Below are 25,008 nucleotides of genomic sequence, written 5' to 3' on the forward strand. Positions count from 1 at the left end.
TTAGGATACGGGCCATGCTGAAAACTCATATTGGTCTTACGTCTTTCTAAACCCCCAAGCCTTTCCCCTATCAATGTTGGTTAGTCAAGTCTCTGCACCTTACTTTTGCACATTTGGGGTTGGGGGTCCTGGGGAAGGAGCTTCCGCTTGGCTCTGCTGTATTTCACTCTGTAGCATCTGCTCCGGCACACAAGACTGCTGAAATCTTTTTGGATCCCAGCTATGTCATATGACATATTTCTATCTTTCTCAACTGAGTATCATCAGAAAATCTGATGAGCATGCAGCCTTTATTTTCATCCTGGTCATTGATAAAAATGTTGACTAGGAAAGAGCCAGGGGACTGACTTCCCGGGATGATATTACACATTGGTGTCAATTTATTACCACTCTTTGTGTACTGGCATTATAGTAGCTATTAAGTCATCCGAATTGTCCAGGCCTGCACTTGTTTCTCCATCTTATCCACGAGCAACTATGAGAATCTTGGGTCTGGGATTATGGGGATGAGAGGGAGGGTGTGCAGTGAAGAGTTAGCCTTGCCCAGAGAATGGTCTGGCTCTTGCCCAGCTCCTGAAAGGTAATCTTTAAGTCCTTGGAATGTTCTGGCTTGATAAGAGTGTTTTTGTTTACCTGGAGGCCTGAGCCATGCTAGATAGTTTATACCAACAATATGATTTAGGTGGTGACTTCAGGCTACATGGCATTGGCTTGACCTCTGGAGGAGCCAAGGTCAGTCATATCTGCATGACCAACCCCCAGTAAAAACCCTGGAGAGCAAGGCTTGGGTGAGCTTCCCTGGTTGACAACGTAGTTGCTAGGACAAGTAGGCAGCATCTGCACGACTCCTCTGGGGGAGGACAACTGGGAGCTCATGCCTGGTCTCTCCTGAACCCTGCCCTACGTGCCTCTTCCCTTTGCGGATTTTAATCTGCATCCTTCCATGATTATAAACAGTAACCGAGTATAATGGCTTTTCTGAGTTCTGTAAGTCCTTCTAGGGAATCATTGGATCTGAAGATGGTCTTGGTGACCCCTGAATTGCAACAGGAATCTATGGACTATTAAATGTGTTTTTCTTTGAAGCGAGAGGACTGAGTTCTAGCTACACTTCTGTTTGGGTCCACCTGTGGCTTCCCTAAATGCCTCCTTTAAAACGTATAAAGAGAAGCAAGTAGGAAGGCCTTTCTCTTCTGTACAGGGCAGTCTGCTCCCTAGCCTGCCCCAGGGCCTGACCTTCCCCTGTTGGCTGCCTCATGTCGTTTAATGGGCACTCATTTCAATCTACTGTGGGTGAGATATTGTATTATCCAAGCTTGGATCTCACTCCTGTCTTTTTAAAAATTCCCTGCTAAAATTCAAACATTAATGGGAAAGCACACACTAAGCTGCTATCACCTATTCACCCAGATTAAATTAGTCCACAAACAGAACTGACCTCTCATTAAGGTGGATTCCAGAAAAAGGAGGTTTGGATGCAGGTACTACTGGGGATTTCTCATCCAGTTTGTGAGTGAAGACGTTTCTGCTGTTGGGAGGGTGGTGGGAGCAGGTTGCTGGAGTCCCCACGGGGCAATGTTGAGGTGTGAGTGTTGGGGGACCAAACGAGGAGTGTGTTGAAGCAGACTGATGGAAAGCTGAAAACAAGTTAGAGGCAAACCCTAATTTTGTTAGAAAATCAGAGGACACAAATCAGAACTTTATTCCTAGTCTGGCATCCATGTGTCTCTGTGTGCGCAAGTGGGTGATGGTTCTCTGGAGGGTGCAGCTTTGTCAGGGGTGATGGGGAAGTGGACCCAAGCTGGACATGTGGCATGGGTATGTCACCAAAGAAAGAGGAAGTACACTTCTTGCCTTATTTTCCAGGGATCTTACTGGAAACAAGTTCATGGTGCTGCAGGGGAAAGGTGTCATTAAGTAGGGTTTTTCTGTATAGGGTTTTTATCTCACTCCGTGCTACACAATTCCAGTGAGCTGAACCAAGGAGCCCTTTCAAATGGGGACAATTTTACTTGAATGCCAACATAAGAGAGTGTGACCACAATTGCTTCAGTTATGTCGTCAGAGGTCATTTTTATGAATTCTCACTATGAAGGTGGTTTTTATCCACACTGCTCTTTAGGTATATATTGGGAGGTTTTATTCCCCCCACCCCTCCCTTTTCTTTATTCTGTAGTCAAGGAGCATGGATTATTCTGCCCTTAAGATTAATCACACGGGACCTGTGCGGATCCTAGATCATGTGCCCTGAAAAGCTCCACCCCTCCTAGAAGTTGGAAATCCTTAGGAGTCTTATTCCTTCCCTCCTGTCCTTGAAGTTGGTAGGAAGTGTAAGGAGACAAGAGGGGCTTCACCACCACCACCACTCCCCAAGTACACATGAGATGTTATCATCAGTTCCTGGCATGAAAAGTCTTCACATTTAAAGCCATTAAGACTGGAAGTTTCTGGAGGGCAGGAACCCCATGAACTTGTCCTTGAATTTCAGGGCTCGGCCAGGCTTGGCATCGGGGAGGGAATGACTAAGTTGCTGCCTGACTCTTGACTCAGGACTTTGGGACGTTGAGGCCGAGGAGGATCGAGAAATGCAAACTCTCTTTCCTCCGTCACTGCAACATGCTTGGGCAGCTGCCAGCTGGATGCCTTGACGCTCACCAAAGCTCCCCTAACTCTGCACGGGGGTGTTGGCCGTGAGCCAAGGCCTTTCTGTCTAGCTGTGCTCTCGGGTGGTCATGAACCTCAGCTCACACTCCGATTTCACACACTGAAGTTGTGCTGTATGTCTCCTGGGTCCCAGTTGTGGGGTTGAACATTGTCAGACATCACACACACAGGCTGCTCCTGGCCATGTAATCACTACGGTCAAAAGAGGGGCTTCCCAAACTTCAGCCCTCCAGTAATTTTGTTCACCAGCTGTGAATCCTCTGGGGATCTTGTGAAAATGCAGATTCTGATCCAGGAGCTCTGGGGTGGGGAGGGGGCATCCAACAAGCTCCCCAGTGGTGCCCCCGACCGCACCCTGAGAAGCCGGCACCTAAAGGACACCTAGGTGTTGACATGGGGAGGAGGATTAGGTGACCAGTTAGCCACTAAAACCCTTCTCACCCATGCAAGAGGAAGGCGCAGAAAGAGATCCTAGATCCTGCATCGGTCTCGAGGAGACCCAGCCAGGGCCGGCTCGCAGATCTCCATTCCCTGGATCGCTGTACCTGCAGCAAGAGGCAGGGTGGTGTCATGGTTAGTGCCCAGTTTTGGGACCAGCTTGCCTCTCTGTGAGCTGTTTGTAGGGCTTAACGGCTGGCCCCACTCCCGGCTTTGGTCATTTGTAAAACGAAGATGGGGTGATAACAGGACGACCTCCACAGGGGGCCGCTGAAAGTGAGCAGGTTACTTAAGGGACGCTGCTGGGAGATGTCTGGTGCTTATTTCCCTCTCGGCCAGAGCTCCAGTCCCTGAGCCTGGGACCTCAGGGGGCCCTGGGCTTCTGTGCCCTGCCCGCGCGGTTGTGCAAGCACTCTTGGGTCTCCTGTTACCCGGGCGCCGGCAACAGACCAAAATAAAGGGAGGGGATGAGCGGGGAGGGCAGAGCGAGCCTCTGCAGGGAGTCTGACCAGGTCAGCTGGGAATGCCTGTCAGCCATCCAGGGTGGCTCCCGCGTGGGCCTGGAGGTGGGTGAGTGACTCACACTGGGGCCCTCTCCACCCCCGCGCCCAGATGCTCAGCCCTCCCCGGCCCGGGGCTCACCTAATCCCCACAGTGGGAGTCAGGGGGCCTTTGCGCCCGAGCCGAGGTCTAGGGTTGCACCACGGTGACTTCACACGCGCCACCATGTGCAGCTGAGCCTCCGTGCAGCAGTCTCCCGCGAGGTGGGCAGCGAGGTCAGCCTGGCAGCCGCCGCCTCCCTCCAGCCCTGATCTGGCCGCAGGCAGCCGCTGCCCCGGGACCCAACGAGGGGATGGCAGAGCAGGAAGCCAGTGGGCTGCAGGTCCTGCTGCGGACGCTTCAGGTAGGAAGAGGCGCAGGGGAGCGCGGCCTGGCAGGCTCGGGCTCTGCTGGCCAGCCTGCCTCGGGGCTGTGTTCCCGCAGTCCCCTCTGGCACCGGCGGCCGGTTTGCCAACCAGGGAGAGCATGGGAGCCGGCAGCAGCTCTCACCTTGAGGCTGACCTAAGTGATGCTGTGGTCTTTAAATATTAACTACGACGGTGTCGATCATGTGCTCTGCTTAAATTATTGGACCTGGTGGGATGAGAGGCTTGGGCTGAAACATCCGGGTTTGCTAGAGATGGGAAGGATGGAGAAAACGCCTGCGTGGCAAATGAAGACCTGGCAGGAGACCTGCCAGCAATGCCTAGAACAGCCTGGAATGGAAGGGGGAGCAGAGGAGTGGACTCCTCTGGGCTTCTCCTGCTACACAGCTATTGCAGGGCCCCAAAGAGGGGTCTGCATCAGGACTGCCTAGGAAGCATGCTAAGTGTGCGTCTTCCCAGGTGGGGTGTGGCCAGAAGGAGTCAGAATCACTGGGGACAGGGACCTGGGAATCTGCCTCCGTCTGGGGGATCCTGTTCATTCCTGATCTGGAGAATTCTTGTCCTAGAATTGTAGTCTGCAAACTTGTCTGCGCACTAGAATCACCTGTAGGGTGTTAAAAAAAAAATGGTGACATCTGAGACCCACTCGCCCAAATTTGGATTTAATTGGTCTGGGGAGCAGCCTGAGCACTGGAAGTTTGAAACTCCCTAGGCGGACTCAATGCGCAGGTAAGGCCCAGAACCGCCGCTCGAAGCCTTGGGTAGATGCTCGCACTTAACCCGTTGCAGGGAATGCCGGGCTCACAGGGGCCGAAGAGGTCTTATGCTCCGGGATTCTAGACCTGAAGTCCATGGACGGGCCTCACAAGAGGATGGGCTTCAGGGACCCCGTGACCCCAGCCCCTGATTCAGATTGTAGATGTTTTGTACTGACGTTCACCTTACCCTGCTATGTAGTTTTCCTCCTTAGGAAATCTGTACCCCTAAAAAATTTCAGAGCCAATAAATCCAGCCTTCCAGTGGACAAAGAAACCAAGTCTCTGAAGTAAAATAGCTTCCCCAGGTCATGAAACTACTTGATAAACTGTGACACGCACCAAAGAACTTCTATATCCAGTTGACTTAACATCCCTTGACCCCTTCTATCTGATGCATCAAGGGCAAGAATGCATCCGGGCTAGAAGTGTTGGGGGGTGGGAGTGGACCTCAAAATAAATTCGCAGTTGGACTGGAAGTCACTGCAGTTTCACCTCAATCTCCTGTATTCCCACCAGTGGGGATTTATAATTGATATTTAGAATGATCGCTCCAGGGCAATGCAAGATTCTCAATCATCAAAGAAAGATTTAATTATGTTCAATATACCCTACTTAGTTCCCAATTAACCAGAACATTAAAATAACCGGAACATGCTTCACCTGTGTGCTTCACTGATCAGAATCTAGTTGTTGAATTGATATGGGTTCCTGGTCCAGTTCTCTCCAACTGCCTCCATGAGCCCTGTTCCTGTTTTGGCAGCGGACGTCAGAACCCTGACATACGTTAAAAAACGAGAACCCAGAGCAGATATTCTGTGGAATGATGCTTCACTATAGGTTTGATGCTCTACGCTCGAGAGCCGCCGCGATTCTGAGAAAAGTTTCACCGAAATTCTTTCGACTGGGGAATCCCAAAGTTCTTACTAATTCAAGTCGGTCCTAACCAGGTCATGAAGAAATAATCCATTCCCCGAATATTACCTTTTGTTGTGCAAATGAGAAAAGGGGGAAGTGATTTTCCTACCTCAGTTTAAACACAGCTCATCTCTGTCCCGAAGGAATGACAATCAGATTTTCACCCAGACATTTTCCAAGTCCCTGACTCACAGCTTGGGTTTGAGGCAGAAGATCAGATTGAGTCTCGGGGGTCTGGGTGAGGGAGAGGCAGCCCACCGCGCAGGTGTGAGAGACAGAACTGGACCCTGTCCCCATTTCTGGTATTTACCAGCTGGATGTCCTTAGGCAAGTCCCTCAACCTCTCAGAACCATCATTTCTATATCTGTAAAAGGGGACCATGATGTGTTTCTCAGTGCTTTGTGCAAGGATTAAGAGAATCCATTTGACAAGCGTTTGTAAACTATAAATGGCTCTTCAAACGACTGTGCTTTTTATGACTTCCCTGGTCGAGGACACAGTGGAGAAGCTGGGAACACTTGCCACCCTGTTCATCAACCTGCCCTGCTTTCTTTCCTGGGTGCACTCCAATATACTTGGAAAAAAAGGAAGGTGTCTCATTCTGTCCTGCTCTCATCTCTCCATGTGGTTTGAGCTAATGGGGAAGATGGGGAGCTGCCAGGAGAGCAGGATGTGGGCTCCACGCCAGCTCTGGTGCCGCGAGTCCTCACCCCGCAGCGTCCCACAACATGCCAATTAAGCCCCTTATCAGCACATGAAAAATGTATAATTATTCGGTCAGCTTTGGCGCACTCTGAGCCGCCACGGGGCCACAGTTTTGCTGCTTGCATTTGTACGTTATTATTTTATGTTCTAGCTGCTCACACTGAATCCGAGGTCTGCATCTTTGCCAAGATGTGCATAGCGAACTCCTTTTTCTCAACTTGGGCTCCAGGAACATTATCTATTATGGATTGTGAATCAGGCTGCAGGATGTGAAGCTTCCTGCCTCGAGTTAGCATTAAGCTTAGATAATAGAAAACCCAGATGGGACCACAACTTCACTTTTCCCCTTGGCCTTCTTCCTCCAAGGATTATTTCCAGGACAACAACAGGTGATTTCAGCCCCTGGGCTGAGAAGAGGGGATGAGCGAAAAAATGGTGATTGATACGTTTCTTTCACAAGCTTGGGAGTTTTGTTTCCAAAACATCTGCTTGAAAATTTCCTTTCTAGAATTCTCCACAGAGGATGTGGGACTATCCATTTATCATACATCCATAGGGCCAGGTGGAGCGGAAACTGAGCCTTCCCCCTGGACATAAACAGAAAGGTTTGGACAAATCAAGAGGATTCTAGGTAGCAAGCACTGTGTAGACTTTCTGGAGATTACAGAAATTCTCTCTTTTGGGGAGTCCGAGACTGAGGGATTTGCAGAGCCCTACCTCAACCACAACACAAATGTGAAAACAAACTGGTCTGTTTTAATTTCAAGCATCAGTAGAAGCAAAGAAAAAGAAAAATCCCATAAGGACAGGTGTCAAATGAGAAAGGGACAAAGTTGGCAAGAATTGGCATCTGTCAGTGTCTGAGGGGTGACTTGGTGCCAGTCACACCAGAGAATGAAGGGGATGGTGGCATGTAGGCGGGTACTGAGCTAGAAGTGGGGAGAAGCCTTTATTTGGTGCTTTGTTTTTCAAGAACCTGTTGCTCTCACATTCCCTTAAGTTCTTTGGAATTAGAGGTTGGAACGAAATGAACATTTATTAAGGATCCTCTCTATGCCAAGTTTTCACGCTCATCACTAAACATCACTCTCTCTACCACCTGTGAGGGAGGTGTGATTGTTCTGTCTTGTAGATGAGGACACTGACCCTCAAGGGTTCATGACAGAAACGTAGAAAATCCCTAAAGGAAGGGCGTGAAGTGGATCTTGTCACTCCAAAGTCCTTCCACTGGTCTCTGTCGCTTACATGACCTAGGGAATGCCCACTCATTCTTTATGTTGAAGGTATTACCTTGGCCTGATGGAACCTGAAGGTTGAGGGGATATGGATTCTTTATGAAAGAGGGAGTCTTATTTAGGACTAAAACCTTCCATATCTTGTTTGTTATGTGGATAAATAACTCTTGATAAATGAAGGTAGCACTTTTGATTTGAGTCAATTGGATATTTTCAATATTCATCCCTCTATCCATCCATCCTTCCATCCCTCCATTCCCCCTTCCCTTCCTCCCTCCATTCCTCCATCCATCCATCCATCCATCCTTCCATCCCTCCATCCCCCCTTCCCTTCCTCCCTCCATTCCTCCATCCATCCATCCCTCCATCCCCCCTTCCCTTCCTCCCTCCCTCCCTCCCTCCATTCCTCCATCCGTCCATCCATCCATCCATCCATCCATCCATCCATCCATCCATCCATAGCTTTCTATGTGCTAAAAGACATCTAGAGAAGACTATTTGGTAGGATGGTGTGTTAAGAATAGAATGTCTTTGGATCTTGGCTCAGCCATTCAAAACTTTTGTGACTCAGCACAAACTATTGAAATTCTCTTTACGGAAATTTTTTCATCTGTAAAATGAGAATTATAGTACCGATTCATGGGCCTATTATATGTTTAGAGAAAAGTGGATGTAAAAAGGTAAGCATGGTGGTATGTGCCCGATAAATAGCGATTACTATAATCAAACACAGTCCCTGCTTTCATGAAAATGCAATGTTCAAGTGAAAAGGTAGGAGGATAAAAATATTTGTAGAGCAAGTCTGCATGTGATGAATGCCATGGTAAAGGTAAAACATCGAAAACAAATTCTATGAAAGTTGGGAGAAGAAACCTTCTGGCTGGAGGTTCAGGAAAGGCCTCAGAAAATGGGTCAGATTTCAGCAGGGGAAGGTGTGGTCCCCAGAGTGGGGAGGGTGCCCAGTGATCTTCCCCATGTCAGAAGAGTGTAGAGAGGATTCGGGGCTTACCATGGCGCCGCGTTTGAGTAAAACTGAAAGCTCATGAAGGGGAAGAAAGGAGATGGAAATGAGAGTTTGCCCCCGTGCAGGAAAATCTTGAGTGTAGGCTTCAGATCTAACCAGGCCCTTGGGAATGGCTGCCTGCCTCTAAATGCGGGTGGTGGCGGCCACAGGACAGTCAGCCAAGGCAACAGTTCTTAAGCTATTTGGACAGGGCGTCTTTTGACATGATCACATCGCCGCTTTTTCTTGTCAAGTAGTGTGATGTGTTCCCCCCCAACCGCCCCATCGCTGACCTGCCTTCTGTTCCTGGTCTTCTTCCTATCCTTGCCCCCAGCTTCCAGCCCTAACCTGCAGACCTTTCCTGTCACTTTACTGAGCCCTGCACCTCACCCCAAACTGAGCCTCTCCCTGTTCCTAAATCCCACCCCAGGGGAAAGCCTGGGATGAATGGAAGCTCAGGGATTGGGGGAAGAACACTGTTTTAAACAGTTCTCCTTTTCTTTCCTTTTTTTTTTTTTTTTTGATCTGGAAGAAACAAATTGAGAGGCCCATTTAAATGTTCCCGTGTCAAAGCAGCTCTGATAACATGGCTGTATTTAAAGACCAGCGTTGAGTTGAAAAGTCCTATCCTCTACAAAAATACTGATTTGAAGGGACACGTGCAGCCCAATGTTTGTAGCGGCGTTATCAGCAATAGCTCAATTATGGAAAGAGCCCAAATGTCCATCAACCGACGAATGGATAAAGAAGATGTGGTGTATATGTACACACAATGAAATATTACTCAGCTGTCAGAAAGAATGAAATCTTGCCATTTGCAAGGACATGGATGGAGTTAGAATACATTATGCTAAGTGAAAGAAATCAGTCAGAGAAACACAAATACCATATGATTTTATTCACATGTGGAATTTAAGAAACAAAATGGATGAACATAGGGGAAGGGAAAAAAAAAGAGAGGGAGGCAAACTTTAAGAGACTCTTCATTATAGAGAACACACTGAGGGTTGATGGAGGCAAGTAGGTGGGGGGGTGGGCTAGACGGGGGATGGGCATTAAGGAGGGCACTTGATGTAATGAGCACCAGGTATTGTATGGAAATGTTGAATCACTAAATTCTCCTGCTGAAACCAATATTACATTATACGTTAACTAACTAGAATTTAAATAAAAACTCGAAACTAACAAAACAAGTGGGGTAGTTTAAAATTAAGTCACACAGAAAAAAAATTGTTTCTGATGTAAAAGAAAAGAAAAGTCCTATCCTCACTTGGGAATTGAGAGCAGTTGGCATTTCCATCCCCTGAGCCCAGATTCTGGATCTGACTGCCTCCTTGAACACCCATCTCTGTAAGGCAGGGGGGAGGGACAGAGGGCCAACATCGCTTTCAGAAATTTGGCATTACTGGTGACATGTTGAAGCAAATGGCCAACACAGAGACCCATGCCCACAGAAGGAATCTGTAACCTGGCAACAATTACTCCACAACTGACTCAGTTACTAAAACTGGAACCACTTTTTTTTTTTATTGTGGTAAAATATACATTACATGAAATTTACCATTTTAATCATTTGTAAGTATAGAGATCAGTGGCATTAAACGCATTACATTGTGTGCGACTGTCACCACCCTCCATCTCCAGCACTTTTTCAAGTCCCCAGGCTGAAACTTGGTACCCATTAAGCACTGATTTCCCACTGCCCCTCCCCCAGCCCCTGGCCATCGCCATTCTTCTTTCTGTCTCTGTGAATTTGACTATTCCAGGTCCTTCATTTGAATGAAATCGCACAGTACTTGCCCTTTTGTGTCTGGCTTATTTCAGCTAGCATGATGTTTTCAAATGGAACCACTCTTCCAAAAGCTGAACGGTGTCAATCTGAGCCCTGGGAGTTGGGGAAGTTTGTAACCAAGGAGGGGAGTTGGTCTGCGTGACCAATTACTGTTATCTCTAAGAGTGGAGTGCGCATCTCTGAGTCAGGCGGGCTGGGGGCCTCTTCCTCTTTCAGAAATGGGCACAGAGAAATGCACCTTCTCGGCTGTGACCTCCAGATCCTCTTGCTAAACCTGAAATGAAGGCACTTGAGGGTTTGTGGGATCTGTACTTTTTCACTGAGCGAATATTACTTCAAATTGATAGCTCTCCACACCAGGCTTTCATTAGAGAAAAGAGTGTATAGGATGAGGCAGAGATTAAGAGTAGAGATTCTAGGAATGAAAGAATAAGGAGGACAAAGGACATGGAAGCAAGCAGAATAGTGCCGAGTATGTGCACAATACATATTTGTTCTTGCCCTCCCTGCCTCCTCTCTCCCTCCCTCTCTTCTGTCCTGCTTTTTTCTCTCCTTCCCTTCTTTCTCTCCTTCCCTTCTTTCTTCCCTCCTTGCTTTCTTCCCTTTTTAAAATACATTTTTGCAAACTGAATCCGTCCCCATAACAAACACCCAGATGAAGAAACGGTGAACTCTCAGCATCCCAGAACACCCCCTCCCTCCCTCCCTCCAGTCACTGTTCCCCCAGTGTAGACGCTAGCCTGGTTTCTAATACCACCAGTCAGTCATGCATGCTCTGTACTTCATATAAAGTACAATCCTCCTTTGTGTCTGGCTCCTTTGACTGGGCCCTGTGAGCTTCCTCTATGTGGGATGCCTGTAGTTGCAGATTATTCCCATTCTCCTTGCTGCAGAGCATTACGTTGTAAGAACATACCGCGAATTATTTGTCCTTTCTAGAGTTGATGGTATTTGGCGTCCTTTCCTTTCTTGGGTTCTAACAAACGTCGCTGCTGTGAACATTCTAGTACGTGGTTTTGTGAGCATAGGTATGCATGTTGGAGGTGGCTTGAGAGGCTTTGCATGGAGGAACTTTGTCAGATTCATGCTCTATGTGTTCGGTTCCCCCATGTGGTCCCTCTCATAGTAATAGTTCAAATAATAACTAAGACTTATTGAACAGTTGGGAACTATGCAAAAATCTTCAAATGCATTGTCTCATTGAATCCTTGCAGCAACCCTAAGAGGCAGGTAGTATCCTTATCCTCATTTTAAAGCTCTAAAAGACTGGAGAGGTTGACAAGTTTCCCACTGTCACAAAGTGAGTGAGTGACATCGCTGGGATTTGAGCGGAGGGACTCTGACATTAGTGGTATTGCTTGGTGTCATCTCCAGGTGTATTGACTCTCTGGGGAAAAGGAAGGGCATCGAGAAGTTTCTGAGCAGGTCTTCCTAGGTGGTAAGTGCCTGCTGGGAAAATGAAGGACCCCCTCCTCCTGCCCCTCAGTTGGCATCCCTGGGGAGGATAGCAACCGTCCCCACAAGGCTGGAAGGACTGGCCAAGAGGATGCCTAGAACAGGGGTCAGCAAACTCGGTCAAGGGCCAGAGAGCAAATTTTTTACGCTTTGTGGGCCATAAGATCTGTTACAACTACTCAGTCCTGCTGCTGTAGCTATACATGGTATGCAAGGGAGTGGGCATGGCTGCGTTCCAGTAAATCTTTACGTACAAAAACAGTCGGAGGCTGGAGTTGGCCAGTGGGCGGTGGTTTGCCAACCCCTGGTCTGGAGACCTTTGGTCACAAGCCTGGTATAACGGTGGGAAGTAGGATGGAGAGAGAAAGTATCGTGCAGCAGGGCCTGTTGCAGCCGCAAGATCCCACGGGGGATGTCCCCTCCTCTTCCATGGGTGTCCTGCTCGACCAGCAGGCTGCCCTTCTTGCCAAGGCAGCAGATGGAATGATGCTCTGGATGTCAGGGTTCCTCTGGGGGCAAGTCTTACAGAACCTGAAATGTACAGTCCAGAAGCCATGTCCCGAGTCATTTCTGCTGCTGTTGCCTTCACTTCTCCAGGGATCGGTGGAGGCAGTGATCGTGTCCATCAGCCCTCTGGGAGTGGGCTTTCAAGGTCATTTCAGCAGCATTAATCAGCCTCACAGTTGGCTGTTCTGTAGTTGTGGCTTGCATCCAACAGCACCACCGGCACAAGATATCAAACTAGCACTTCTCAAGCTAGGTTCTATCGAACACCAGTTTCCCTGGGATGCCAATAGGTGTTCCACTCGCAGAGGGTCTTAGTGACAGATGGATTTGAAATGTCATGATCAATTTACTAGAGGTCTTTACTAAAAGATCATTAATCTTTTAAAAATCTTTTCAAGTCCTTATGTCTTTCGGCCCTCAGTTTAAACGTCTTACTCAAAGAGTTTCCAGGTCACATGGTCCCCTATCTCTAGTTTGACTCTCTGCAAGGAACTTATATTCCCTGGGATGCCCAGGTGGCTCAGTCAGTTAAGCATCTGCCGTCAGCTCAGGTTTTGATCCCAGGGTCTTGGGATTGAGTCCCACATTGGGCTCCTTGCTCAGCGAGGAGCCTGCTTCTCCCTCTGCCTGCCGCTCCCCCTGCTTGGGCGCTCTCTCTCTCTCTCTGACAAATAAATAAATAAAATCTTTAGGAAAACCCCCCTTATATTCCCTGATACTTCTCTGTGTCCTCCCTTCCTTCTTCCATCAGAGTAGGAATCTCATTTGTCTTGTTCCCTCCTTATCTCTACTACCTAAGCACTATTTAAATCATAGTAGGTGCTCGATAAATATTTGTTAATTGAATAATAAAAGGTACACGGTATATTAAGTTGGGGATATAATATATAGCATTTCCAAACCATCTTGGGGACAGGATAATTTTTATGGTAAAACCCCACTAGTATCTCACAGGACATTAGGGAGCCATGGAACACATTTGGGAAATGACAGTCATAGGCCAATGCTACATTAACTCACTGCTGGTCCATGAGGGTTGAATTTCTCCTGGTCTGGAAACTGACCTCTGGAATGTTGAAACTATTCTGATCTTAGTCGCTGCAAACTTAGTTCTACTGGAGACTTAGGGTCATTCCTCCGTTTAGTGAATTCTGCTAGCTGATTACTCTGCCACCTGTCTGCAGGTCTTGAGTAGATATGAATTCTGGTCCTCGATAAGGAGAGAGAATATAAGCAACAGATGTGGAGGTTTAGAAGAAGTTTCTTCCTAGAGGTCAAGAGAGCCATTCTGCTTATGATCAGGATTCCAGGTGGTGATAAGGATGGCATTAGCCTCAGGTTTCAGATGAAAGACAAGGTCAGATTTCACAGTTGGGGTATCTGATGAAACTTTCCCTCGGGAATTTGGGGAGAAGGCAGCATCTGTAATAAGTGTGAGTAATGAATTGTCTCCCTATCCTGCCAAAAACAAAAACAAAACAAAAACAAAACACACCCCCCCAAAACCAAACAAACCCAAGTGTTTGGGTTTATTAAAATCTCTAATCTCTGGATCCCGCCAATTAGTACAGTTCAATGCCCTGCATTTCTGAATCCTAATCGTCCTTATCCCATCCCTCTAAAGACTTGAATTAATCCAAGTAGCTCCTATAACAACGCAGATGTCTTTCACTTTTCATATTACAAAGAGGCTATAAGCAAATCCCCTTTTCTCCTTGGCTTTCATTATTAAATCATAATATATATATATTATCCATCCATTGGCCCTTGACCGAGTTTGCTGACCCCTGCTCTGGTATATGTCATATACACTATATATACATACACATATAAATACATACACATATATACATATATACATATACATATATATTCTAAAGAAAAAAAGATTCCCTAAATGACAGCTAAAATTTTGGACTGTAGAAGAGGCAAAGATGATGATAACGTTTAAAGAAGAATGGGTATTAAAATTGAAGGAGTGTTTTTGCTGTGAGCCACTCACATTTGTTGAGCTCTTACTATATGCCAGGAGCTATTCTATGCATTTTTCATGTATTTTTTCACGTAACCTCACAACACTCCTATACAGTAGGTACAATTAATATCCTCATTTTGCAGAGGAGGAACACAAGGCACTTGCTCCCTGTAAGTAGCAGAATCAGGATTCGAACCCAGGCACAGCCAGGCTCTAGTTTGCTCTTAGCCATCGCGGTTACTTATCAGGTATAGCATCTCTTTTCCTTTTATCTGTCCTTGTTACCAATAAACATTTTTTTTCCCGATTAAAGAAGTAATACAAGGAAGGCGTTGGGAGAATGGGTGATGTGGTTGAAGGGGATTAGAGGTAAAAACTTCCAGTTATAAAATAAATAAGTCACGGAGATGAAAGGTACGGCATAGGGAATAGAGTCAATGATAGTGTAATAACGTTGTATGGTGACAGATGGTCACTACACTGAATGTCGTGAGCATTGGGTAACGTACAGAATTGCTGAGTCACTATGTTTTATACCTGAAACTAATGTAACATTGTACGTCAACTGTACTTCAACAATAAAAAATGAAAAAAGTAATATCAACTCATTATTATAAACATTTAGTTAACACATAGATATAAATTATAGGGAGTAAAAATGCCCCCATCAAGTCCTGCTCCGGAAGGCAACCACACAAGGGTCTGCCGTCTATTTTTTTAGATGGTTATATACAAGCGATAATATGTATGTTTCTATAACTATGATGTCTGTATCATTTTAACACACTATTGTCAGTTTGCTTTTCCAACACATCAGTATAACTGAGGATCTTTCAAGTCAGCACATTTAGACCCAGGTCAATCTTTTGTGGTCATTATATAGTAGTTTAGTATATGGATGTACCATAATTTAAGTAAATAGAAGTACATTTTCTTCTAGGGTTTCACTTGAAGTTGACTTTATGTTTTTTTCTTTTTTTGATGTTAGATATGTTACATTCCAATAGTCAACTTTACCGAACTTTCCTTTCATGGGTGATTATTATTACTATTTTTGCATGCAGCGTTATCTTCGTTTCAGGTGTATGATATAGTGATTCAACACATCACTTATTGCTCATCACGACAAGTGCACTCCTTAATTTTCTTTTTGATTATTTTTGTCCATGAAATATTTTTCCCCCATGATCTCACTCTTACATTTAATGATGTTTACATTTAACCCTGTAGCATTCTCTTTTTCTTAAGCATTCCTGCTTTCATAGAACTGCTCTGCCATCCCACACTTCACCAGCATGTGGCAAAACAGTTAAACTTATATTCTTCACATTTCTTTCCTGGAAGATCCCAGTTCTGTAACATCCAACAGAACTCTGCTTGATAATATTTGGAAGCTTTACATTTGACATAAATGTTTATTTAAAATGAACATAAAAAGGTTTCCTGGCTGGGTTTCAGGAGGCCAGAGTTGATTTTGGATGCTGCCACTAACTTTCTGTTTGACTTGAATCCCCTGGGCCAGCATCCTCTATGTTTTGATGGTTTTCATACTTCAGTGCTAGGAGATTTTCCCAGCAATATCATCTGCTTCCTTGCTATATTATGACTCTCTTGTTATGGTTCATTCATTTATTGAACAACTCTCTTGTGCCAGAGCCTGTACTAGGTAATGGGTGGCAAGGTTCTCAGAATATTATCAACCAGGCACTATCCTGTTGAAAGTCTTCCAAATGCTAATGACTAGTGTCAGGAGGAATGAGATCCAGAATGCTGCGGTCACACCTGTCCCCCTCTGCTCCCTGGACCATTCTATTCTGTGGTGACTGGCTGAGAACACATTATTAGCATCACTCCAAGTCTCTGGAGGGAGATCGGAAGACTCAGCAGCTGTAACGTGTTCAGCTATGCCTATATACCTTTGTTAATTCATACTAGTCTTTTTTTAAAATTAAAGGGCAATGATTCTCAATCTTTCAATTCTTCTTTTTTTTTTAATTCCAGGAAGCAGGGTATCACAGATCACTTTTTGATGGCATTGAAATCTAAAGACTCCCCAGATAAATGCACGAACAAACTTTTGCAAATAATTTCAGTTTTCACTTTCCTGAGGTCTTTATTTGGGTCTGTTTCATGGCATGGAGCTCTTGCTCTTCAAGGTGGGAATAGTTAGAGGTAAGTTCTGATTGCACAAGGGAAACCCCACAATACTGTCCAATTGAGTCATTTCCCTCATGCCTCCAAACCGAGCACAATATTCTTATTTCCAAATCACTACTTAGTCTTACATCTTTCATTCCTGATCTGTACTTGTGAAAGTCATAAGTACTTTTGCTGGATCAACTGAAATGTTACTTTTCCCTCCAAAAAAAAAATCCCTTTTCTGATAACCTGAATGGATGATATCTCTCCCACCTCCGAAGTAACCCCCAAGCATGTGTACTTCTCTCTTAAATCATCTGTTCTTTGCTTTGTTATAAATATAGACGTTCTTTATTCAACAAACTTCTGTTAGGCATTGGGAATCCCAAAATAAATATGACATGGTCCTTGTCCTCCCAGAGCTCACTGTATGAACACGAACCAGATATACATTTGAGAATCTCCTGAAAGTTGCAGACCCTCTCCCTAGATAAGCATATGTATACATTTAAACCAAGCATTTAAATCTTAGAGGATTTGCCTGCAGTTTGAATAAAAATCAATGCCACATGATTGCTTGGGTTAACATATGAACAAATGATTATAATGCATTATTATAAGTGAAGAGATAACAAAATGCCCCGTATATTTTTGGAGGAAGGGGAAATCTCAAACAATCTCTAACCTTCCATGAACTTCTGCTCCTGAATAATAGATTAGATAATTCAGAACAACGTTCACACCGGACCCAATTAAAAAGTGTGGATAAAATAGGAATACTTTTTCTAAAGAGCATTAATATTCTAATAAGATAATGAACATTTAATGGATTGAGGTCAGGAGAGGTAGGGAACCCAGAGAGAAGAGCAAAACTCTGGCTCTTCTGCCTTGGAGTCATTTATTGTTTTGGAAGGTGTGGTTGGAAAGGCTGAGTTGTATATATTCTATGGCTTTGCACATCGAGAAGAATAAGAGTTAAGACATAGGACTTGCCAAGAATGGGGACCTTGGCAAACTACTCTCTGCTTTTGAGCTGATACCGGAAGGGCTGCTTCCTAAAAGTAAAGGTGAACGAGACATAAGCTCATCTTCACGTTGAGCTATTTTCTTCACCTTATCTTGGTGGCCCAGAAATGTCTTCAGAATTGGACAGGTGGTCTCAGATCTCTAGGGGCCCTGGGTGCCTGGAAGTACAAATTAAAATCTCATTAGTGGAAGAAAGTGTCCTACGAGGCCTTACATAAATTCTACCAATAATTTGAAAACTAGGCACAAGGTGAAATAAATCAGTATAAGTAAATACTAGCAGGAATAACATAACAGAATTAGATTCCAGTTCTTTAGAAACTGGAATTACCAGACCCAGAATGTAAGGGAGCTTTGGTTACTATGTCCAAAGAGATTAAGGGCAAGTGTGAAAAATTTGGCAGTGAACTATAATCCATCAGAGGTGATATGGAAGATTTGAAAAGGAACCAAGTGGAAATTCTTAAACTGAAAAATAAAATAATCAGAAAGAAGAACTGGATGGATAGGGTTAACTGCAGATGAGACTTGGCTGAACAGAGAAGTGAAAATCAGGTCATCAGAAATTATCCAGAACGAAGCACAAAAGGTCAAAAGAATTGAACATTAGAAGGGCAGGTAGGAGTCATAGAGGATAGAGTGAGAGGGTCTGGCTTACATGTAGCTGAAGTCCTGGCAGGATAGGACGGAATGAGGCAGCCATCTTTAAAGGCATCGTGATAGAGTCCCCACCCTTTAGTATGCTCTTCATTCCTTGAAAATAGACACAGTGCCTGACTCAAGTCCGTTTTTCCCGAAATACCTAGCAGTACTTCATTGTTTGTTGAGTTTGTCAGGTGAGGAAACTTCCTTATTATGTTCTATTTCATGTTTTTGGAATCATGTTGGAAGTTCTTTTAAAATAGCATATCTTTAAAACAATATTAGGAAATTGCTATCTGATGTAGACAGACATTCAAATATCCAATCTCTGTATTTGCACTCACCACTTCAAAACGTGGAGCTGAATCTACAGCTAACGTTGTGGGTGAAGTTGAAGCTCTCGTTTCTGATCTGATGATTCATTTCGGGCCAAAAAATCCCCTCAAGCTCACATGTTATCTGTTATACTCCACTTGGTTTCTTGCTATTTAAGCTTTATAGCAGACTTTGGCAATGAATTCTAAAATTCTAATCTGGTCACAGCTAATTCAAATATTCTCTTTACTTGCTTTTGCTCTGCTCCCTTTAATGATATGGTATTCTGATAAGTAACTTCATGTTTTCCTTTAAAATAGGAAACATGATGTTTTATAAGCTTCCTGGGAAATTGATTTGAAGACAGAGATTTACTTGCAGAAAGTTTCCTGGGGAGTGCCTAGGGTCCACGCACGGGGGTGGAGGGGGGCGGTCAAGGGGGGACGGAGAAGGAAGCAGGATTGGACAGAGGGATGAGTTCAACCTGCAGTGTAGTCACAGCAAAAGCTCCAGCCGATCTCACAGGGTGTTCTGGAACTTGGAAGGTCCTTTAACAATTGCCCTATTGTTCAGAGGGTGGGTGAGCCTTTATACCTCTGCCCCTGCACTGGGGACCTGTCGTTGGACACGGCTGTTTCCAGATAGGGGACATGTCCTTAGAGACTCTCGTAACCTGACCACAATTTCCAGAGGGGGGACACAGGTGAGAGGTGCCAATGAGTAAGTTTCCCTCCCGGAGCGGGGGTCATGCCTCAGTCCTGAAGGGGAGACCCAGAAGGCCCCCCAGCAGCATCCATGATCATGATGACCAGTGAGACGGGGCATCACGAGACCTAAGTTTGAGTCCTGCCTTTGCTGCTGATTGACTGTGTGATCTGGGCAAGGCATAGAACCCTTTGGGTCACAGTTCCTCATCTTTAAAATAAGGAGTAGAAAAAAAATTTTTTTAAATAAAATAAGGAGTTGGAATGAGGTCAGTTTTCCCTCAATTTTAGTCATTTGTATGTGCCAGTTTCACGCTTATTTTTTCGTACATTTAGATCAGCAATACTATTACTCGATACTATTGTTTACGTAACACGATTTCTTTCCAGTAAATGTATTCATTTTAACTTCACTGAAGGTGACACTTTACATGCAGCCATAAATATAGCAATAGCTTTTAGCACAAATAGGAAGTGGCCACAAAAATAAATTTAATATAAATAACACAATGCTATTAAAGTCAGCGAGGCACTGTCGCTTGTGGAGTCTCTGAGCCTGAGGCCTGTCTTTTCTAAAAGGATCAGCAGCTATTGGAGAGGGATTGGAAATACATTAATAACTAAGACTTTAACAGACATTTCCCAAAATAAGAATATACACTTTACCGAGAAGAAACATTTTTTTTCTCCATGTGATTCAGTGATATTTAATGCTATGTTTCCTGTAGCATCAAATCCAGGTCTGATATTCTCAGTAGGAGGCTTCTGACCTTTCGAGAGAATCCTGGATTACGTAGTCTTTGGGGTAAAATAGGAGGTTTCTGACCTTTCGAGAGAATCCTGGATTAGATAGTCTTTGGGGTAAAAGTATATATATATTTTTTAAAGATTTTATTTATTTATTCGACAGAGATAGAGACAGCCAGCGAGAGAGGGAACACAAGCAGGGGGAGTGGGAGAGGAAGAAGCAGGCTCATAGCGGAAGAGCCCGATGTGGGGCTCGATCCCGGAACGTCGGGATCACGCCCTGAACCGAAGGCAGACGCTTTAACCGCTGTGCCACCCAGGCGCCCCTGGGGTAAAAGTATATTATCCCATGATTCTCTCCTTGCATCCGAGGACTGTTGGGCAGAAGACATGTATGAGTTATAATTTTTTTTAAGGTCATACATTTATTAGACTGAGTACCGGTTGGAAGATGGAGGAATTAAATTTATTGGTTAGGGTGCATAATATTATGAGCACACCTTATCTGAAACGTAGCCACGGTGATAAGCAATGAGAATCTAGTGCTTCAGTCCTTCCAGTCTCCCTGGCAGATGGAGCCTTTCATAGAAGGTAGACACCTTCTCCTTGAGTATCTCAGCATGGCCCTACCTTATGCCCCAGCATCCCTTCCTCTGGAGGGACTCACCCCAAGTAGCAGCCATAGGATGCTCTCATCCTGAGAACAAGAATTTCTTGTTCAGATGCCTTTTCCTGCTGACCAAGGCTTTGCCAATTTATCCTGGGACATTTTGGCTTTCGTAGGAGGAGCCTAGAAAATTTTCCTTCCTGTGATCTTTCTGGAAGATATCAGACCCTGCACTGAGCTGCCCCCACCTGCCGTCCTGCTTTCAGACTTCTTACCTCTGCACGTGCTGGTCTTCTCTAGGATTTCAGCTGTAGGGGCACCTGGGTGGTTCCATGGGTTAAGCGTCTGCCTTTGGCTCAGGTCATGATCTCGGGGTCCCGGGATGGAGGCCTGAGTTGGGCTCCCTGCTCAGTGGGGAGACTGCTTCTCCCTCCCCCTCTGTCCCTCCCCCTGCTCATGCTCTTTCTCTCAAATAAATAAATAAAATCTAGAATTCCAGCCGTATTCTAAGTTTCATTAAGGTCACCGTTCCCGATTCTTTGTTCAGCTTTGTTACTGGTAATAGATGCTTTATCCTGGTCTTGGCATCCTTTAAAATTCCCGAATGTTAGGATTTGACATCTCCTACTGAATGCACCTAATCTCGGCAATCACAGGGAGACTAGAATTTGATGTCAGTAAGTGAAGTCAGTACTTACTCCCGTAAGTAAATTAGGAAAATTAACGCCCTTGAGGCTGGTAGAGGCACACCGCTCATTCGGTTAGATCTGCGCTCTTAAATTCCTGAGGAATTCAGAGCCTGAGGCCTCTTTGCTTCTGTCCTAAAACCAGTTTATGTGCGTGTATTAATAATGATGATAACAGCGATTATCATCCTAATAGTAGAGGAGGAAGGAGGTGAGGCTGATGAGGAGGTAGAAGAAGAAGAAGAGACAGGAGAGAAGGAGAGGACCGGGAGAGCTTTATTGAGCGTGAACTCGTTCCAGCGCCATCCTCTGCCTTTCCCAGGGGCAGAGCTGATGGTCTCTGTTTGTTATTGCTGTGTTTTTAAAACTGTTTTATTTTTTAATTTTTAATTATTTATTTTTTAAGATTTTATTTATTTATTTATTTGACACAGAGAGAGACACAGCCAGCAAGAGGGGGAACACAAGCAGGGGGAGTGGGAGAGGAAGAAGCAGGCTTCCAGCAGGGAGCCCGATGTGGGGCTCGATCCCAGTACTCTGGGATCACGCCCTGAGCTGAAGGCAGACGCTTAACAACTGAGCCACTCAGGCGCCCCTAAAATATTTTATTTTTTAAAAAGTCATCTCTACACGCAACGCGGGGCTGAAACCTACAATCCCAAGAACAAGAGTTGTGCACTCTACGGACCGAGCCAGTCAGGTGCTTCTGACTGTCTTTGAATACAGATGCCTCTGCCTGATGAATTGATCCCCCAAATTTTTGATTGCACGTGGATTGAGCACCTGGGTGTCTCTTATTCCCTTCTAGACCAACCCAGTCTCAATAATTTTTATGGCTCTCTCTCTGTCTCTTGGAATAGAGTCGGTCCTCAGGCCTGATTCAACAAGTTTGTGAAAGTGAGTTACTTTTATAGATGTGGTTTTATTTGGTGTGACTTACATGGAATTCCGTCACATGGAATATGTGGAGTTACTCTGGTCTTTACAGAATGACCTGCCAATTCAGCTCTCCGGTTTCTTCAGATCTTATCTGGGAATCACTTTTCTCTTTACCTCCAAATGTCTTGCTCCCTGTGCTGTCATTTAATTCTGAAAATGAAACAGAGTCAAAATGTATATGAACGATAATGTGCGAATAAATGTGGGTTCAGTCTGATGTGTGGGTAACTTCTCTGGTGTATTTGTAACCTAGTGTTCTATTTGTCAAGTGCTTGGGTATACAGAGAACAGGATGGTTCAATATTCATGAATGTGGTGCTTACATTACATGTACTTGATCTTTGTAAGATTTGGTTCATTGAATTGTTTTTAGGAAAGCTACATTCCCCATTGCTCAGGACAAAAACGCATTTGGATGCACTCAAAGTACCCATGGTCAAAGCCATTTTCATGCATGGTATGCCGGGGGTCACAAAGATGGAGGGCTGATATGATGCAGACCATCTTTGGACCTATCTGGAGCCCTAATCAGAGCCAGGAAACCTCCATTTGGGATAACACATGTTTTTCTCTCAATTCCAGTGGTTGTCAGCCAGGATAATTTTGCCCCCTAGGGGACAATCGGCAATGTCTGGAGACAATATTTGTTGTCACAATTGCAGGGATGCTGCTGGCTAAACATCCTTTATGTTTGGCATCCTAATGCTGCTAAATGGTGTGTCCTACGATATACAGAATCCTGCCCCCTGCCGTCCCTATAAAGAATCACTCAGCTTAAAATGTCGATGGCATCAAGATTAAAGTCCTGCTCTATTCAATCAACCCTTTATTCTTTTTACTAATCTAGGCTGAAATTTCACATGGCACAATACCAGAGAACACAGTACCATTTTGTCCACATAATATTTTCTCTGAGAAAGATGGTGACGCTGCCCTTGCTAATTCTTGAAATTGCTCACAGAAGAATCAGGCCAGTGAAGCTCAGGACATTTTCTCTCCAGAGCCATCTCCTCCTCAGTCCCCTCTGGCAATGTGCTGTTGAGCCCTGAGAACCAATTGGCAGTAATCAATGTGATTGGCTTTGATGCAATCCTGAGGCTGGAGGAATTGTTGAACACTTGAATGACACATGCCTGGAGGCGAAGAGTAATATAAATCACAAAGGAAAGAAGGAGACCAATTAGAGTTGATTAGAAACAGAGCCCTCTGTGGGAAATATTTGAAGCCCAGAATCATTCAGGAAGATCCAGGCTTGCCAAAAAGCAAAGATGGACATGGTGTCCTATGGTTTACAAGTGCACAGTTGACCACAGGACGCTGTGAAATAGAACTTTATAAACACTTTGGTCCTCCATGATTTCCCTCCTGTTCTTAGGTCTTCTGCACCACGATGAGAGACCGTAGAGTTTAATTTTGATCTGTAGTGACCAGACAGTGGAATTAGCTTCAGAAAGAGCTGAATTTCAATCTTAGTTCTACACATACAAACTATGGCTCTTAGGCAAGGGACTTAACTTCTTCAAATCTTGGTTTTCTCGCCTACCTGATGGGGAACATGATACCTACCTGTTGTGAAGGAAAGGAGAGTGTTCAGGAACATGCTGGTGCATAATGCTAGACGCGTTATGAATATTCCCCTGCTTCTTTCTCCCCTGCAGCTGGAGCACTGCCAACTCTCACTGTCCCACCAAAATGTTGAGCTCCTCAGAAGTGCTTTCTTAGAAGCCTTTTGGATATGCATCAGAGCACAAGCTATGCTCTAGAATTCTCAGTAGGGATGGGACGATGGCTTACCACCCTTGCTTTATTCCTCATCTTTAATCAGCAGTCTCTCCTCCATCATTGGTAGCAGGGCAAGGAGGGGAGAGATGGAAGGAAGGGGGATGGCAAACACTTGCTTCCAGTCTTTTCCCTGGGCTAGAAAACAGGAATCTCTAAAACAGGCTAGTGGCTGTTTTGTCCTCTCAAGCATTTCCCAGACCTTCGGGCATCCACAGGGGTTCCAATTCCAGTGGCTTGTATAGCGACACCCACTTTTCGTAACTCAGTTCTCTGGGAAGATCAATTCTCTTGAAACATAACTGAGAACCAAGACAATAACGAACTAATGCATGGGAAGGGCCCAAACTGGTATCATGCCATAAAGCCCAGAGACCCATGCTGCCACAATCAGAGCTGTCTGATTCTTTTTTTTTCCCCATTTAAAAAAAGATTATTTGAGAGAGAGAGAAAGAGAGAGAGAGGAAAAGCACAAGCAGGGGGAGGGGGAGAGGGAGATGCAGGCTCCCCACTGAGCTGGGAGCCCAATGTGGGGCTCTATCCCAGAACCTGGAGATTAGGACCTGAGCTGAAGGCAGACGCTTAACCTACTGAGCCACCCAGGCACCCCAGGGCTGCTTTACTCTTATATTACCTGCAATTAAACAGATGTTTAATCCAATTTTCAAGCCAATTATTTGGTTAAAGGGAAAGGTTAGAAGGGAAGACACTAAAGGTAACTCTCAACAAAAGCAAAAAAATGGCAACTCTGTGTCCCAGCAGATACTTAACTTCACACATTGATGATAGTAATGATTAATTTTCATTATGATAAGCATGCATCCTCATCAAGAAAGCTGAAATGATTTTGAGTGTCTCCTGCTTACAAGGGAATGGGACATTTCAAAATGTTTTTCATATATATCTATGTATCAACATAGCTACATATATTTCTCTATGTAGCTAATATATATGATAAAATGGGGATGAAATAAAGTGAAAAGGGATTATGCATCTGCTATAGCTCTTTGCTGTACTTAGTAGGCTCTTGTTAAATATTGCTATTAATAT

General features: G+C 44.8%; 1 protein-coding gene across 2 annotated transcripts in view; it reads left to right on the forward strand.

Annotated features, from left to right (window-relative positions):
- Positions 1 to 3,654: 3,654 nt before the first annotated feature.
- The window catches only part of AGBL1 (AGBL carboxypeptidase 1), a 708,586-nt gene continuing 687,232 nt past the window's right edge, over positions 3,655 to 25,008 (forward strand). The window contains exon 1 of one of the 2 annotated variants that reach the window (XM_044388396.3): positions 3,655 to 4,006. In XM_044388396.3, the coding sequence (XP_044244331.1) occupies positions 3,956 to 4,006 (51 nt within the window). In that variant the 5' untranslated portion in view covers positions 3,655 to 3,955. The remainder of the gene's footprint in view (positions 4,007 to 25,008) is intronic. The other variant, XM_044388398.3, reaches the window with a different exon arrangement.

The sequence above is a fragment of the Ursus arctos genome, unplaced genomic scaffold (genome assembly GCF_023065955.2).
Source record: "Ursus arctos isolate Adak ecotype North America unplaced genomic scaffold, UrsArc2.0 scaffold_28, whole genome shotgun sequence".
Classification (NCBI taxonomy): Eukaryota; Metazoa; Chordata; class Mammalia; order Carnivora; family Ursidae; genus Ursus; species Ursus arctos.